General features: G+C 40.6%; 1 protein-coding gene and 1 pseudogene across 2 annotated transcripts in view; both read left to right on the forward strand.

Moving 5' to 3' along the window:
* The first annotated feature begins 9,975 nt into the window (after window positions 1–9,975).
* The window catches only part of SSBP2 (single stranded DNA binding protein 2), a 414,580-nt gene continuing 408,542 nt past the window's right edge, over window positions 9,976–16,013 (forward strand). For both annotated transcript variants that reach the window (XM_027864166.1, XM_027864167.1), the window contains exon 1: window positions 9,976–10,105. In XM_027864166.1, the coding sequence (XP_027719967.1) occupies window positions 10,044–10,105 (62 nt within the window). In that variant the 5' untranslated portion in view covers window positions 9,976–10,043. The remainder of the gene's footprint in view (window positions 10,106–16,013) is intronic.
* The window catches only part of LOC114044611, an 88,776-nt pseudogene continuing 84,375 nt past the window's right edge, over window positions 11,613–16,013 (forward strand).

The following is a 16,013-nucleotide window of genomic DNA, read 5'->3' on the forward strand; positions in this document are numbered from 1 at the left end:
AGAGAGAAAGAAGGGCTTGCCACATTTCTTTCCTTCTTAGAAGCCAAAAGTGAGCCTAAACTACCATCTCAGTAACAGACAGAATGTGGGGAAATGAAGTTGATAAAGGACTAAGCTTAAGGGGAAAACGGGTGTGGTATGATGACTCTGTTGGTGCTTAGTTAGAAGAATGTAACCATTATGGTTACAGAGCAAAATCTACTGCTGCCAACTTTCAGTAAGTGAGACTTCCTGAGCTTTTCTATTGGAGCTCCAGCTCTTGTTTCGAATCCAAGCTGGTTCTGGAAGAGAAACATCGTGGTGTAATGTTTGTTCTTGGGTTCATTAAGGCCTGTGTTTAAATTGTACCTCAGACACTTACTACCTTCATGACGCTGGCCAAGTCACTTGAAAAAAGTCCCAGCTTCCTCATCAGTAAATGGAAATGATATTAGTAACTACTGCACCAGGTTGTTGTGAGGATCAAATGATATAATTTACAGACAGCATTTTGAGGAACATAGTTCCATATAAGGGACAGCTAGGTGGCTAGGTGGTGCAGTGGATAGAATCCTCTTCTTCATGAATTCAAAACTGGCCTCTGACACTTACTAGCGATTTGACCCAGGGCAAGTCACTTAACCCTGTTTACCTTAGTTTCCTCATCTGTAAAATGAGTTGGAGAAGGAAAGGGCAAACCAATCCAGTATTTTTGCCAAGAAAACCCTAGGTGGGGTTAAGAAGAGTCAGGCACAACTGAAACAGCTGAAAAAAAAATTGCATGTGGATGTTTGATATTTCAAAATCATGGCATATGATAGATTAAATGTTTGGGTGATGTTTTCTTGGGGGGGAAGGGAGGCTGGACTTGTGATTTTATTGGCTTAGAAAACTTTTGGTATGGAAATTTTCTCTGTAAAAGCAAATTAGTAACTCATTTGTAATGTATAGTTTTAGAGAATTTGCCTGGAGGCAATGAGAAGTACAGTGAATGGGAACTATTTACTCCTCCCCAAATCCTATCCAGTTTTCTTACAATTTGATCACTTTGTTGGGGAGAGGGGGAAGTGTTAGAGAGTATAAAGAGTGATGTCTTAAAAAGAAAAAAAGGAGAGGATGGAAAACTGGGAGGAGATGAAAGAAGGATCCTCTGGAACAATTCAAATTTTTGTTCTCAAGGGATGGGATGAAAGTGAACCTTCCCTTCCCTTGAACCTTCTCTTAAGCACCTCCAGTACCGAATCATAATAATACACAGTCTTGTTCTCTAGTTCTATAGGAAAAAAACAAACGTGAAAAGTAGATATTGTAAATGTCTCTCTCTGCCACAAATGATAAATGGTCCTTTAGACTGGGACTGGTCTCTTCTAAAAGAAAAAAAAATCTAACAACAAACAAATCTAAATTCCAAGACTTGACTAAGATGCACTAGCTTGTGAGAGAAAGGCAAAGACAATAGAAAGCATTCAGAAAAACTCTAAAAATGGTTATAGCTGTCCTGGGGTGATGTGTGAGTGAAAGTTTACAAAACCAGAACCATATTCTCCCTTGTTCATTTATCTTCTTAGAACCCCTATGCCAGAAATCGGAGCCTATTCTATGTGTCTCCTTCCCAGAAAATGGACCACATTGAAAAACTATGTAGTACTAGTGAAAAAAAATCATGATAAGTAGATATCTCTCCACCGAACCTTTAATTTCTAATTACCTCATACAGAAAAAAAGAATGTTTTAGAAGTTATATCCCCTCTTTAGAGTATATTCTATCGAAGGAGTAGTAACAACTTTAACCTTGAATAACACCAATGGTTTTATAAATATCTCTGGATGTCAAGGGCTGAGAAGATTGAGTGGAAGGCAGAAAGAGAGGAAGGTTCAGGAAGGGGAGAAGATGGAGAACAATTTAAGTAACAACAGAACCCCACGATTCAAAGCTTTCCTTTTCCAAATCTCTGGTTTTATTCTTGTCCTCTAGTAAAAGGTACCAGGAATTGACTGACATGTCTGGCTTCCCAAAGATATTTAGGAGACCATTAGGATTTAAAATTTTATTAATATTTTCCAAATCCTTTCTAAAAATACTATTCCCTTCCTCCTAATTCCAAAATATTCCAGGCCATGTGGAACACAGGGTTCAAGGACCTTTAGGAATTTGGCCCTGGAGCCCTGAGAAATTCAGGTGAAACCATATTTAGTATACTCTTATGCTACACATTAACTTGGTCTTTCTACCTTCTGCCTCCTAATCAACTTAAAGGATAGGCGGTAGAAAATTCTAGCTTGATATGGCAATGGCTGAAATACACTTGTCAGATAAAAGATTCTGGCTGTGAATCTGTGTAATTTGAAGGTTCTTCCTAGTGAAGTAGACACTTAAACACTGTACATTATTTTTTATTTATGCTGTCTACTACTGTTATAAAATAACTGGCTTCATAGACATAAATTACTTAAATACTCCTTATACCTGAGGAAGTAAATATCCATCTAACCGATTCATCTAACTGGCAAAAGATATTTGGATTTTTTTTTCCCCTTTGCCTGTGATGTAGGAAACTCCTAATATAAAAACTTGCTTCACCAATGCAGATGAGTAACCCTGTAATTCGGTCTGGAGAGGATTAATGGCTTTAATCGTCGCACAAATTCTCTATAAAGTCAACCATATTATATGAATAGCAGAAAGTAGTGGTTTGCAAATAATGTACAGGTTCCTACTGTGTTAGCAGTGGTGTGTGTCAGAGAAGTTGAACCTAAGTCTTACAGAATTCAAAGGCTGATCTTCTTGGATCAGATAGGAAAACTCACTCTAAAGAACTGTCTCTCCAAATTCTTAGAGATAATGAACAGCAGATCCCAGTCTAATTCCGTGGGTGGATCAATGGCCCCACCCCACTTAAGATGCTACCAAGCTCTTAATGAGATGAAGATACTTCTCAAAGACCAAGCAAAGACTTTATTTAGCCTACGTGTGAAAAGTCTTTGATCGCTTTAAGAAATCCTTGAAAGTCATTGGATGAATCCATTGCTAGGAAGTCGCATTGATTGGTTAAGAAAAGGTGGTTACAGCCTGTAGGCTTGCATAAAAGGAGGGAGTTAGCTCAGAATCTGAGGGATTTCAGCAAGCAGAAAGGAACCTACGATTAGGCTAAACTCTTGGAAGAGGAATTTACTGAGATTGTGGGAGGAGTAGAGCCCTGAACCTCGGTTTCAACTTCAGTCTTTTCTTTCCCCCTTTGATCAGAGAGGGACCTTGTGAACTTCAGATGACTTCTCATCTTCCCAGCACTTTTGTTATTGCTCACTCATGTCCAACTCTTCCTGAACCCACATGGAGTTTTATTGGCAAAAATACTGGAATGGTTTGCCATTTCCTTCTCTAGCTCATTTTACAGATAAGGAACTAGGACAAAACAGGTTTAGGTGACTTGCCTAGGGTCGCACAGGTAGTAAGTGTCTGAAGCTGGACTTCAATTCAAGAAGAGGAGTCTTCCTGACTCCAGGTCCAGCAGTCTATCCACTGTGCTACATAGCTGCCCTTTCCTAATACTACCACCAACAACAACCTAAGGGAAATATTCTAAGAATTCTAGCACAGAGACTTCCAGGAGCAATATAAATTAATTCTTTGACACCTTTGCTCTCTAAGCTTGAGTTCATTTCCCCTTTGGTCTCTATGTACTTGTGGGAGAATGTTATACAGCCTTTTGGGGGGATTTTTTTTCTAAACCACTTCTTCTTACGCCACCTTAGTAAATACCCCTTTCTAAAACCTAAGTGAGCCTGGCTATATGATATCAACTGATAGTAGTGTGTTTTCATAAGATAGAGTACTGGAAAGATACTCTCAATCTCTCATTGCTACCCTTAGAGTTGGATTTCTTAACCTGGGGTCCCTGAACTTTTTAAAAATATATTTTGATAACTATTTCTATATAATTAGTTTTCTTTGTAATCTCACAAATTTTACATCTTTAAAAACATTCTAAAAAAGGGTCCATTTTATTTCACCAGATAGTCAAAGTCCATGACTCAAAATGCTAAGAAACTTTGCCCTAGAGCTCTGAAGGGAGATGTAGCTAGCTGTGCTTAGGTGGGGTGGAGATACCTCGTCTGCCAGTGGGGATTGGAGTTTAGTAAAGTAGCTCCTGAGTCAAAATATGCTACACTAGATTTAGAGCTGAAAGGGACCTTAGAAGTTTACTCAACCCCATTCAATTTACAAATTAGCACACTAAGGCCCAGAGAAATTAGGTGACTTGCCTAAGGTACCAGAGGTATTAAGTCGCAGAGTTCTGATTGCAACACAAATTCTGACTTCAAATCTAGCATTCTTTGATAATACTTTCTCTGTCATATATTTTTATCAGCACTATTTTTATTTAAAGAAAACTAAACATTCACTCAACAAACATTTTGAGGGCACATATTCGGTGTAAGGAACAGGCACATTAGACTTCATAACAATAACAAAAAAATAGGTGCCCTATGCATGTTCAGAACTAGGTTTATAGACTACACTACCTAACCTTATCACTGAGCTCTTATGACGTTTTAAAAAGTAGTTAATTGAAGCGATGAATTTGTTTAAATCAACAATCTTCAGCCTTTGTCAAACCAATTCTGAAATTCTCCCTTATTTTCTTTTCTATGACTACATACTGTGATGATTTGCAATATAGTGTGTAATGATACCAAAGAATACTATTTTGGTACATGGGAGCATGGCAGTTGGTGAATCTGACCACATTAGTTGCTCTCTCTAAGAATAATGTTCCATAAGCTCTTTTGAATGACAACATCTCATAGCATGCTCACATTTTTCTATTGAACAGTCATTTTTCAAAGAAAGAGGTGTGGTTTTTGTGGTATAGGAATGGAACTTGCCGTTAGAAACAATAAATTCCACTAGGTTTTCTTCTGATTTTCTATGTGTTCTAATTTAAGTTAATAGATTTTTCTGGGACTCAGTTTATTCCTCTGTGAAAATTTAGCTAAGAAAATATAGTTAACAGGGGTGCTATGAATATTAATGAAAAAATGCAAAATGTTCTAAAATGTAAAGTGCTATGAATATAATGAAGAATTGTTATTATTTACAAACTAATTGGTTTTTATGAAACAAATGAACAATTATTTTGTCCTTTAGAAGACTTTCCTAAAAACACAGGATATAATTTTTATTCTTAAACAATTTTTTTTTGAGACAATTGGGGTTAAGTGACTTGCCCAGGATCATGAAGCTAGTAAGTGTCAAGTGTCTGAGGACGACTTTGAACTCAGAACTCCTGACTCTAGGGCTGGTGCTCTATCCACTATGCCACCTAGTTGCTCCTGTGCTTAAATTATTTTTAAAAACTCATTTTCAATAGCAGAAAAAATATTACTCTGTCAACAAATCTGAAGAATTATGGTTTTAAAATAAATGTACATGATTAAGATAATTAAATTCATCATTAACCTGTACTTAACAAAGTGATATGCTCATCTAGATCTATATCTAGCTAGAGAAGTTCCATGTTTATCAGACATTGTATGAAGTCAGAAGAAAAACTTATATACATATATGTACATATATACTAAACATTTACTAAATTATACTAAAAATTACACACATATATGCATATGTATGTGTGTATATATGCACATATATGTCATCAATCTAGAGTTCAGATGGTGTGGTATAATACAATGCCTGTTTTGAAATGATAAAGATTTCTAGGAATAAGAGGCAGGTTCTAGAAGAAAGAAATAGTTCATGCATGCTCAAACAAAAGGAAAAAATAAAACAAACATTATTGAGTAAATTCGATGTTCTATACCTGGACGAATAAAGTTAAAAAATATCAACCCCAAACGGCCCATACTTGTGGCTCAGCTGGTCATTATTCCCACATACAAATTCCAGTGTTCTTCACGAAGGTCCAAAGAAGTAAGCGATATTTTGTAAGCCATTAAAAAAAACAAACTCTAAAATACATCAGTAAGCTTTAAAATACTCCATTCCCCATGCCCTACCTCCCATTTTTTTAAAAAATAAGAACAAACAAAGCAAAGGATCTTCAATCCTGGTTCTGGGATCTCAGATTTGGCTCAGTATATGTGTTTCAAATCTCATTAATTACAATATTGGCCCCATGAGATGCAGTTGCTGCTGCAAAGAACACTCTTTGTACTCAAAATGATTTGAGCAAGGGCAAAGAAGCATTTTATTTACATGTGTAAACACTTAAAGGAAAACAAAACAGCCACATTCAACTTTATGAAACTACAGAGATGTTTTAATGATAATTTATTTGATTACTTAAGCTTTAAGATTACCATACACTGTGTAGTTATATTTTTGTTTTGTGTATTTATTGTATGATAACATTCTTGTAAACGTAACTGTGACATTAACTTGGCAAGTTCTGAACTAGGACCTTTTAGCATTTTGTTCTTTCCAGATACTAAGACCAAATTGTTCTGAATTCCATATCCCACTGTGCAGGTCTGTAATTTATTTATTTTGGGAAAACAAGAAAATATGCCACTACCCAAAGGCCTCTGTACATGTACCAAATTTGGGTCAAAACCAATAAAATGAATAAATTAAATAATGGTCAGTAAACATCCCTTCCAATATTCTTTCTCCTTCTTATCTTAAACTTCAAAAGGTAAGCAAAAGTGATTGAACCATCTGGGAAATAATGGATCTGAAGCTGTGGGTATATGTTGTTATATATGGTGAAATTTTGTATATATCTTAAGTATATGTTTTGCCCGTACAGACATCCTCCATGTAAAGTTCATACAGCATAATCAATCACCACCCTCTGGTTGGGGATCAGGTCAGGTTTGATCCTTGGGTCTTCACTTTTACTTGCTGAATATCAGACAGATGTCATGAGCAGAGAAGGAGAACAAGAAGAAGAAGGAGGAGTCTGAGGAGAAGGAGGGCTTTAGTGAGGAGGACAAGGAAGAGGAAAAGGACAAGGAGGAGTAGAAAGAGGAGGAGGAGGAGTAGAAAGAGGAGGAGAAGGAAAAGAAGAAGAAGAAGAAGAAGAAGAAGGTTCTCATATGAAAGTTATTATTCTAGATGGATCTTAAACTAGAAGAGTTAGGAAATCCCTGGGAAAAGAAAGAGGTCCTCCCATTCCATGCTGTTTCTGGACTCTGCTTTTTTGCCTTACAGCCAGACACTCCCTGTCCTAACGCCTTGATTCTGTTGGCTTTCAGCTACAAACATCAGTAGTCCCTCTGATGGAATTGTGTAGCTCTATACCTGGTGTCAGTTAGAATTCTGCCCAATCCAGTCTAGCCCAGCTTACTCCAACCTTATCAGAGTTTGATGTCTCTGCTCTTGTAGCCTATTCTTCGGCTATCTGACCCTGGAAGGTAGCTTCCACTTAGAACATTGTTACTTGAAACATTGCTTTACCTATTAATGATCAATCATTATTTAAAACCAATTAATGACTTTGTACAGCCTTTTATCTGTATTAGCAAGAGGTGCCATTTGCCACAGATTGGTTCAGTTGTAACATTCACAGTCTGCCATGAAGATAGCCAAAATATATGTACCACAGTCTTTGATCTTCTGCACAAACATGACTTAAATCAATCTCTCTCTCTCTCTCATTCTTCATATCCATATCCAGGTCTGAGGGCAAAGATAGTGGCTAATGTGGTTTTTGAATCATTGAAAAGCAGTGGGCTTTTTGATTTTCAGGGGAAATAATTTCTTCTGCAGGTATAGGCATGAGGATGGGATGACAGCCAGAACTCTTCCCTGAAATCCAAGAGCAACAGCCTATAGGGTTCCATGGCTGATGGACTTGTGGGTTAAACCCATAATTTTCTGGATAGGAGCCAATGGAAGTTGAATATTTGAACACTGGTTAAATAATATTAATCTGATGATAGTCTTTGAGGAAGCAATAGCAGCCTTAAAAATTTGGAAGTTTTGGCCAAAAAATGAAGAGGAGGGAGTTACTGGTTTGATCTAACTCATTACATTTCTTCTGAATCTGTACTTATTGACCTCAAATTGTATTACTCAGCAATCAAATAAGCCATCAGAGATATGAAGGATGCTCCTATTTTTACAAACAGCAAACATTTTTTTCTTGGCTACTTCTTATATTCTCAAGTGAATGTGATTTTTCACCTTAGTTTTATACTCCTTTTGTCTATTTGCATATTTTCCCTTTTTTCAACTATTTTCTTTTTAAACATAATTTCCTACCTTACTCCCTTATTTTCATTCTTCATTCTCAGTGGAGGAGATCTCCCTGCTTATTCAGAGACAGTCTTGCTATGGCAGAGTCGGCTTTCCAGCCAAGAAGATGAGTTTTAAGTCCCACCTCTCAAAACTTATTGGCCCTTTGACCGTGGTCGATTAGTGCTCTAGCAACTCTCTAAAAATTCTAAATTGCAGAGAGGTAATTTCCTCATCCAAGAGCTCCCTATATCATTGAAATTACAAATGCTGTTCCTAACCCTATTCTCCTTTATTACTGTGCTATCCTTGTTTCTTGATTCAATTCTATTCATTTTTGCTCATTTCTTATTCCCCCCCCCCCATTTCCTCCTTTTCCCTGCTCGCCATATACTTGGTCTTTGTTATTTCCTATTTCCCAAGTCTGGTTGATTTATGCTTGGAGGAAGGCCTCCTTTCTGCCTCTGCCTCTCTCCCTCTTTCCAGTTGCCCTTCCTTACCCTTTTATTGCGGTTTTATTCCTGTCCCTTCCTGCCAATCTTTCCCACAATCCCATTTCTTTCAGTTCCATCTATCTCTCTATGCATTTTTATGGCCATGCTAAGAGCTTAGAGCTAGATATCAGGAATAGCCAGGACGCTTTCCGCCCCCCATTTTTGTGTTGCATCCCTCACCCTGCACTCGGGCTCTCCACCTTCTCTGCCGGTCACCCCCACAACCCGATACAAGGCCTCTTCTCTCCAGCTCTTTTGCACATTTGCACCCAGCCTCGTTTCCCAGCCGGGGATTTCGGCTGGGAACGAGAACGACTGGGAAGTGGCTTGTTGTGTGGTTGTGTGTGTCTGTGTGTGTGTCTTTTTAAACTTTTCCCACAAATGCAGAAATAGGATGAGCAGGGTGGTTCCAGTTCTGAGCCCCCTTTCCCAGTACCCCGGGCCTGGCCCCAGGGGCCACCTCCGAGCCTCGGGGGCTTCGCCCACGCCTGGGGCCCAAATTCACGTGTGTCTGGGGAGTCACAGTGCCCCCTCACAGCCCCCCGGGGAGGATGGAGGCACCGGGCAGGGCCCCGGGTGGCCTCCTCGGTCCTGGGAGCAGGCTCAGGGCCGGGGTGGGCCAGGGGTCAGCGCCCAGGCCGGGGAGAGGCGCTGGCGGGGGCGAATCACGCCTCAGAGCAGCCGAGGCCTCCGGGAGCCGGGCTGGGGGAGCCCCGGGGCGGGGGGTCGGCTTCCCAGGACGGGCGGCCTCATGGGGTGTGGGGAGGCGTTCATCCCCCGTTTCCTTGCTCCCCCCGCCTGCGTTCCTGGGGCGCAGCGGGGAGCCCCGGGGGTGGGCTGGGGCCGCGTGTCTGTCGGGCGCCCCAGAGTCTGGGGGCCGCGTCCGCTCCGGCTCCGCCGGCTCCTGCCTGTGAGACTCCAGGCCGCACTTTCCCCTCCTCCCGGCGCCTTCTCTCCAGTGAGGAGCCTCGCGCGGGCGGCGCGGGGGGAGGGGCGGCGGTGGAGGGAACAGCCAGTTGTTTAAAATCCTTCTAGAGCAGTTTCTAATTCCCCCCTTGCGCCGGGGTTCGGAGGGGGAGGGGGAAGGAGAGAGGGAGGAGGGAAGGAGGAGAAAGAGAAGGAGGGAGGGAAGGAGGGAGGAGACGGCGGCTTTGGCTGTTGCCGCCACCGCGCGCTACAGAACGTCGGGAGAGGTGGGGGGTGGAAGCTGTCAGTCTCGCCCGTTGCCTAGGTGAAAGAGGCGGGGTCCAGGCCCGGGGCGTCCAATGGTGGGGGTGGCTGCGTGGGTCGCCATGGGGACGGGGCTGTTCCCGGGGAGGCTGTGATGGGTTGACAGGTGCGTGACAGTGGGAGCTGCTCTCGGCACAAGCATGTACGGCAAAGGCAAGAGTAACAGCAGCGCCGTCCCGTCCGACAGCCAGGCCCGGGAGAAGTAAGTGTCGTCTCTCCTCTTTACCACCACTCCCCACACCCTCTAGCCCGCACACTCTCACGGGGGTGGAATGGGAGGGGGAAGGGTACGAGGTGGGGGGGGGATGGGGGTAGTGGCTGCTTCGGAGGCACTCGGGCGAGTAGGGCGGCAGTGGGGGGCTGTCGAAGGAAGCGACTGTGTGTGTCGGGGGGTGGTGGTGGGGATGGAAACTTGTTTGGATGATTGAGGGAAATCATCCGTTGGTTTATCTGCTCACAAACTAACTTTGCAGCAGGGCTCCAGGGCTGCAGAGACTAAAAGAGCAGCTCTGGGGTGGGGGGAGTAGAGGGTGGAGGGTGGAGGGTTCTGCACCTCAAATCGGGGTGAGGGTGCGGGTATGCGAGAGAGAGAGGTGGAGTATAGAGGTGAGGACCGGGTTGGGGGAAAGGAAGCTTGGGCGGGGAGTGGGAAGGTATGGGGAGGGTGCAATAGTTCTGGGTGACGGGCTCAGGAGGCTGGGAGTGGGGGGGGGGCGCGTGCTTGAGCTGAGGGTCCTGGGGAAGCAGGGATGGAGGGAGGAGGGCAGAGGGGCTAGCGCTGGTCCTCCGGGGTCGGGCAGGCTGCGGTGGGAAGGCGTGCTTGGCAGCAGGGTTAAGGGGCAGGTAGCGCCTGCTGGCAGGGGTCACATCGTGGGAGGACTGGGCAGGAGATGAAGATGTTTGGGCAGGATATTGGGGGGAGGAGGAGGGGGGAGGATCATGCTCTTTCTCTGCCGACGTCCTGGGGATGTTCTGTGGTTTAAAAACAAAACAAAACAACAAAATATTATGAGGTGGGGTAGGGGATAAGGAGAGAAGGTGGATTATAAGTTTGGTAGTTTTTGTTTTTTAAGAACGAGTTAAATTGGGGAGGGGTCGGGCATGGGGGGAAGCATGTCTTAGGGAGGAGGAACCTCCTTGTGGTGGTTGTTAGTGTTTTTGCCCTCACGTAGCAAACCCAATTCTGCTGCCGGTAGCCGAGAACTTTTTTATGGAGACTTTATGTCTCTCAAATGTCAGGGGAGCCGCGACGGCCCCGGGTTGTGGGGCGGGGGGGAGGCGGCGGCAGCAGCAGGGGGTGGCTGTTGGCGGAGAGGTTTGCAGACTGGGGGAAGCTGTTGATGTGGAGTGGTGTTGGGGAAGGTGGGTGGATTTGGAGAGGTTGGGAAAGCGGGATTTTAGTGGTGACTGTGGTCGATACAATGTAAAGGGAAGCTGTTTGTGGCAGCAGTGGGGTGCAAAGGGGTGCAGGCACCCTGGAAGCGTGAAAGGCAAGTTGTTAGAGTGGCGGATGTTATAGGCGAGTGCATGTGGTAGTGGAACGGGAGGTAGCAAGGAAGAGGGTTTTTGTTGTTGTTTTTGTTTTGTTTTGTTTTTGAGGGTAAAAGCCCTCGCCATTGGGAAGAGCTGTTTGGTCAGGGTTGAGGGAGAGATACAGGTGTTCGCTCCAGTGGTGACTGTAGGGAAGTCGAGTATGAAAAGAGGGCCCCATGACTCGTGGATGTCAGGCTCTATCAACTGCGGTGCAAGGTTGCTGGCCGCTATTCATATGTACTTGTAAGGATGATTTGAACGTTACTAAAAATGAATAGAAGAATAGGTGGCTGTTGGTAAAGAGGAACAGACCCGTCTTTTCTCTGGGTTTGAGTGGTGCAGAGAGAGAAAGGGAGATGCTCAGTAAGCGCCCCATAACCCTATTAGAGGGGCTATTCTAGTTTATGCCACACTTGATAGGGACTCAGGCCGGAGGTGAAATAATTTGGAAACAGTTAAGGAAATGTACTTTGGCTGTTGAGCCAAAGTTAGTGCATAATAATCGTAGCTTTACAAATAAAGTGGAAAGCTCAGATGTGATTGAGCTTCCCTCCCTTGCGCAGCCTTCTCCTGAAAGTTTCTTTTGCCACAAGGATAGGAAAACCTAATCCTCTTGCTGGCAGCAACACGCACAATTTCTTAGGGGAGTTCTTAGTAAAAGGCCTTCATGTTACAAAAACATTAAGAGAGGGCCTGCCTAAAGAGATGCTACAGTTTTCGATGGAGATATTTTTTGAGTAGCTGTGTGTAGTCTCGAGGAAGTAAGCCCACAAAGGTGCAGGGACATAATTAACAAACAGCAGTTACTGAAATTGGAGTTTGAAACAACTTATGTTATGAGTTAATCAGTTGGTTTCAATGCATAATGAAAAAATACTTGTTTGGAAGTTTGTTTTTGTTCATTAAAACAGATTTGCCTCTGCAATGATTATACAGTTATCTATATTTTATACTCACTTATTGGGGTCGAGGGACTTGATCAATTTTTTTGATATTTCATTTGTCTCGTGGAATATATGAAGCAAAAAGTAGGAATATATGAATTCATATATGAATATATAAATTATATTGGGTTATCAGCTATGGACTCCTGGAAAGGGATACATTTTAGATGTACCTAATCTGTACTCTGAAGCATTTGTGAAATTTTCCTTTCCTGAAGTTTTCATTCTTTCCTTTTTATTTTCACCTTCTTTTACGTTTTCTCCTGTTACTCTATACAAATGTGCCTTTAGTAAACTTTTACTATATGAAAACAATCATTGATCCTAATTAGTTTTGCTGTTGGAATTAGCTTGGTTCTATAGTCCTAAGTAGTTACTACCCTGGTAAGCAAAGTTATGGGGGGCCTGCTAGATGGTGCTATTTGATTTAAATACATTCCTTCTCCCATTCATTGCAATTGGCATCAGGAATTCTGGCCTTCCTGAAGGAATTTGCTTTCTGTACTAAATTCAGGTGGGTGGGTCACTTTCGAACTATTGACAGTGACTACTGCAGAATGTTAATTTTTATTATTAAGTTTTAGCTGAACATTGTTTGGAACTGGGGAAAACACATTACTGTGGCAAGTTCTGTTTTAAAGTATATACCTAGCTGTTTTTTAGTGGATTTTTTAAATTGATGGATTAAGCCTAAACATTCAATTTTCCCATTCTGTAATTTGTGATTGTTTAATTTGGATTTTTATTATGGTATCAACTTACTAAGTATAACAACTTTCTGGGGTTGGGAATCTGAACTTCTGTTGGAGAATGGAAATGCTACCAGACTTCAATAGTAAAGGGTGCTTTAGCAAAGAAAAATATATTGTTTCAATAGAGGCAATGTGCAGTAGTCCTGATCCTAGCTCCTTGAGTTAGGTATTTCATATGTAGTATGAACAGAAAACTTCTGAAAAAATGAGTTGTTCTAAACATGAGTATGAGATAAAAGAAATGTTTTATGATTTGCTGAGATGCATATTTTCTGACTGGAGTTTGAAGCATTCATGCTGATGGTGGATAACTGATAAATGCTCATGCATAGTTATGTTTTCTTTTCCATCAGGAAGCCCCTATTTGAAGTAAAATAATTAAAACAAATTCGTAGGATTTAAGGTCAGAGTTTCTTAAGTTGTAATAGTTTAAATATGAAACTGTAGTGACTCTTCTAAACGTAGTAAGGGGTAGGATTTAATTAATATGTGTGTTTTTTCTACAGCAGATTGAATTTACAAAGAGATTTGAATTAGTCCTAATTATGTTTATGTGGTTAGAAATTCTCAGAAGAAAAAAGAAACAATAATTGTACCATAATCTTAATTCTGCATAGGAATTTATTGAGAATATCAGAAGACTTATGTGAGTGCAAAAGTTGTTTTTTCCCGATGACCACACAAATAGATATTCAGCATTTTGGTTCTTTTTTACAGTATTCCTTTAGAGATTCCTTACTCTTAATTTTTTTTTATTGGACCTGTGATTTCAACTGTGTAGGGAGCTCCTGCTGAGAAATTTTCTTTACCAGTACAGGTTATCAATTCCTTTGCAATTTAGAGTCTTTAGAATTAAGTTATCTTGCTCACTGAGAGATTCGGTGACTTGCCCAGGGTCTCTCCTCTGTATGGATCAGAGAAGTGAGGCAAGCCTCCAAGGCTATCTCTAGACACTGCACCACACTGCTTTATTAAGTACTTATTTAATTAATTTAATAAACACGATGTAGGGTATAAGGTTATAGGATAAGAAGTTTGAGGCTTTACCCAAATTGTAGTGATAGGGGTTGTTCTGGTGTGACTATACACATTGGTACTCTAACTCGTAACATCTGATAAAAGTTACTGAGTAGTGGAAAAACCCCTCCCTCCTTTCCCCCAGATTTGGAATCACAGGAACTGGTTTGGTTAAATCACTTAACCTCTCTAGGCCTCCGTTTCTCCATCTGTAAAATGAGAGCAGGACTAGATGACCTCTAAGATCTCTTTATGGTCCTAATGTTTATACTAATGCTGGTCTGTTCTTATGGTTGTGATGGAAGTTGGTGTGTGTGTGTGTGTGTGTGTGTGTGTGTGTGTGTGTGTGTGTATGTGTGCCCTGGTTTACAGAGTAACTCTTAGAAAATTTCAAAATTTTGTTGGAGACAAAGATGGAAACTTAATGATGAGGAATCCCTATTTCTTTTTAAAAATGTTCTAATAGTTTGTTGTAGGGGTCTGATAGTAAGAAATGTGATATTGTCCTTTTAAATCTTGATATTAGACATAAACTTGAACAAATATTTGTGAAAGAATATGGTAATATAATATTATAGGTTTTAACTTGTTTGTATTAAGTCATACTGGAGCCTAAGACTACATGGCAAATTTCAAATACATGAGTAGAAATGTTCAGTGATTTAAATCCTTTAATATGACTTTAATTTGAAAGTATAAAAGCATAGGTAAATGAATCAGATACAAAAAGAAACGTAGAACCTTTTAGAGTAGTTTTCTCAGATCCGAAATTGTAATAATAAAATGATAGATTTAACTTGAGGGTTCTGAGAGCACAATTTTGGGTAAATTTTAGTTTTTAAGTTGTGGCTTTTTTAATTGAAGAATCTGAGACTGTATTCCAGTGTTTAAATGTTACTTCATTTAAAGCAAATACTGTAGCTTATTAAATCCATTCAGTTTGTAAACCATCATTGGGAGTTAACTTTGTAGCATTATAGTGTTGGTTTTCATTTTGTCTTACAGCAAAAAATAATTAAATAAAATGTTTTGGATATATGTCAAGTTACCCAGAAAATCTTTTGTTTTCTGCACAAGAAAATGCTTACAGTAAATCTGGCATAGGTTATTTCAGAGATATAACTGGTGAATTAATGGATGACAAGATTTTCAGAGCTATGGAAATGTAGTTTGATAGAACTGAACTTGTACGTGAAAAAATATAGTAGTTTACCAGTACTTAGAAACAAAATGTCATTCCATGCCTGTGATTTCTTGAATTACTTTTTAACACAAGACCTTTCTTTCATATATTGCTCAGGTTGTATTAGAAATGACATCCTAGATAGTTGAGAGTTTTTTAGTCTGTTGAATTTCTTATCTTTCCTTGAAAAAGACCATTTTGAGGAATTTCTTTGTGTGTTTACCTAAAATTAAGTTCAGAAGTCTGATGTGTAAATTATTAAAAGGCTATAAAAAGTCAGATTATTTAGGGGGAGGTTTGATGTGAATCTTTGAAAGATAGTAATATTGTCATGTGTTTTTGCAAAGCCATAAAGGAAAATATACCCTTATCCTTTCCTTCTTTCCATATTAAAGGTTTATTCCTCACTTTCAAAGCCAGTTTGCCCCATAAAACCAATTCAGCATGAAAAAACACATTAAATTTTAGTTGCTGCGCAGTAGTGGACCAAATGTGTCTTACAGCTTCAACCATAGGCAGAAAGTGGAATGAATTTCTCTAAAAATTAGAACATTGTACTTGGGGTAGTGGTAGAATTACTCAGGATGTAGAATTTACTGCAATTTCATTTTAAGGGCTTAAATTCTGGTGCGAAATGAAAAAAAATCTTTATTATGTGAACTTTACCAATTACTCCTTCCC

This window comes from Vombatus ursinus, unplaced genomic scaffold (genome assembly GCF_900497805.2).
Source record: "Vombatus ursinus unplaced genomic scaffold, bare-nosed wombat genome assembly UNPS02014774.1, whole genome shotgun sequence".
In the NCBI taxonomy this organism is placed as follows: Eukaryota; Metazoa; Chordata; class Mammalia; order Diprotodontia; family Vombatidae; genus Vombatus; species Vombatus ursinus.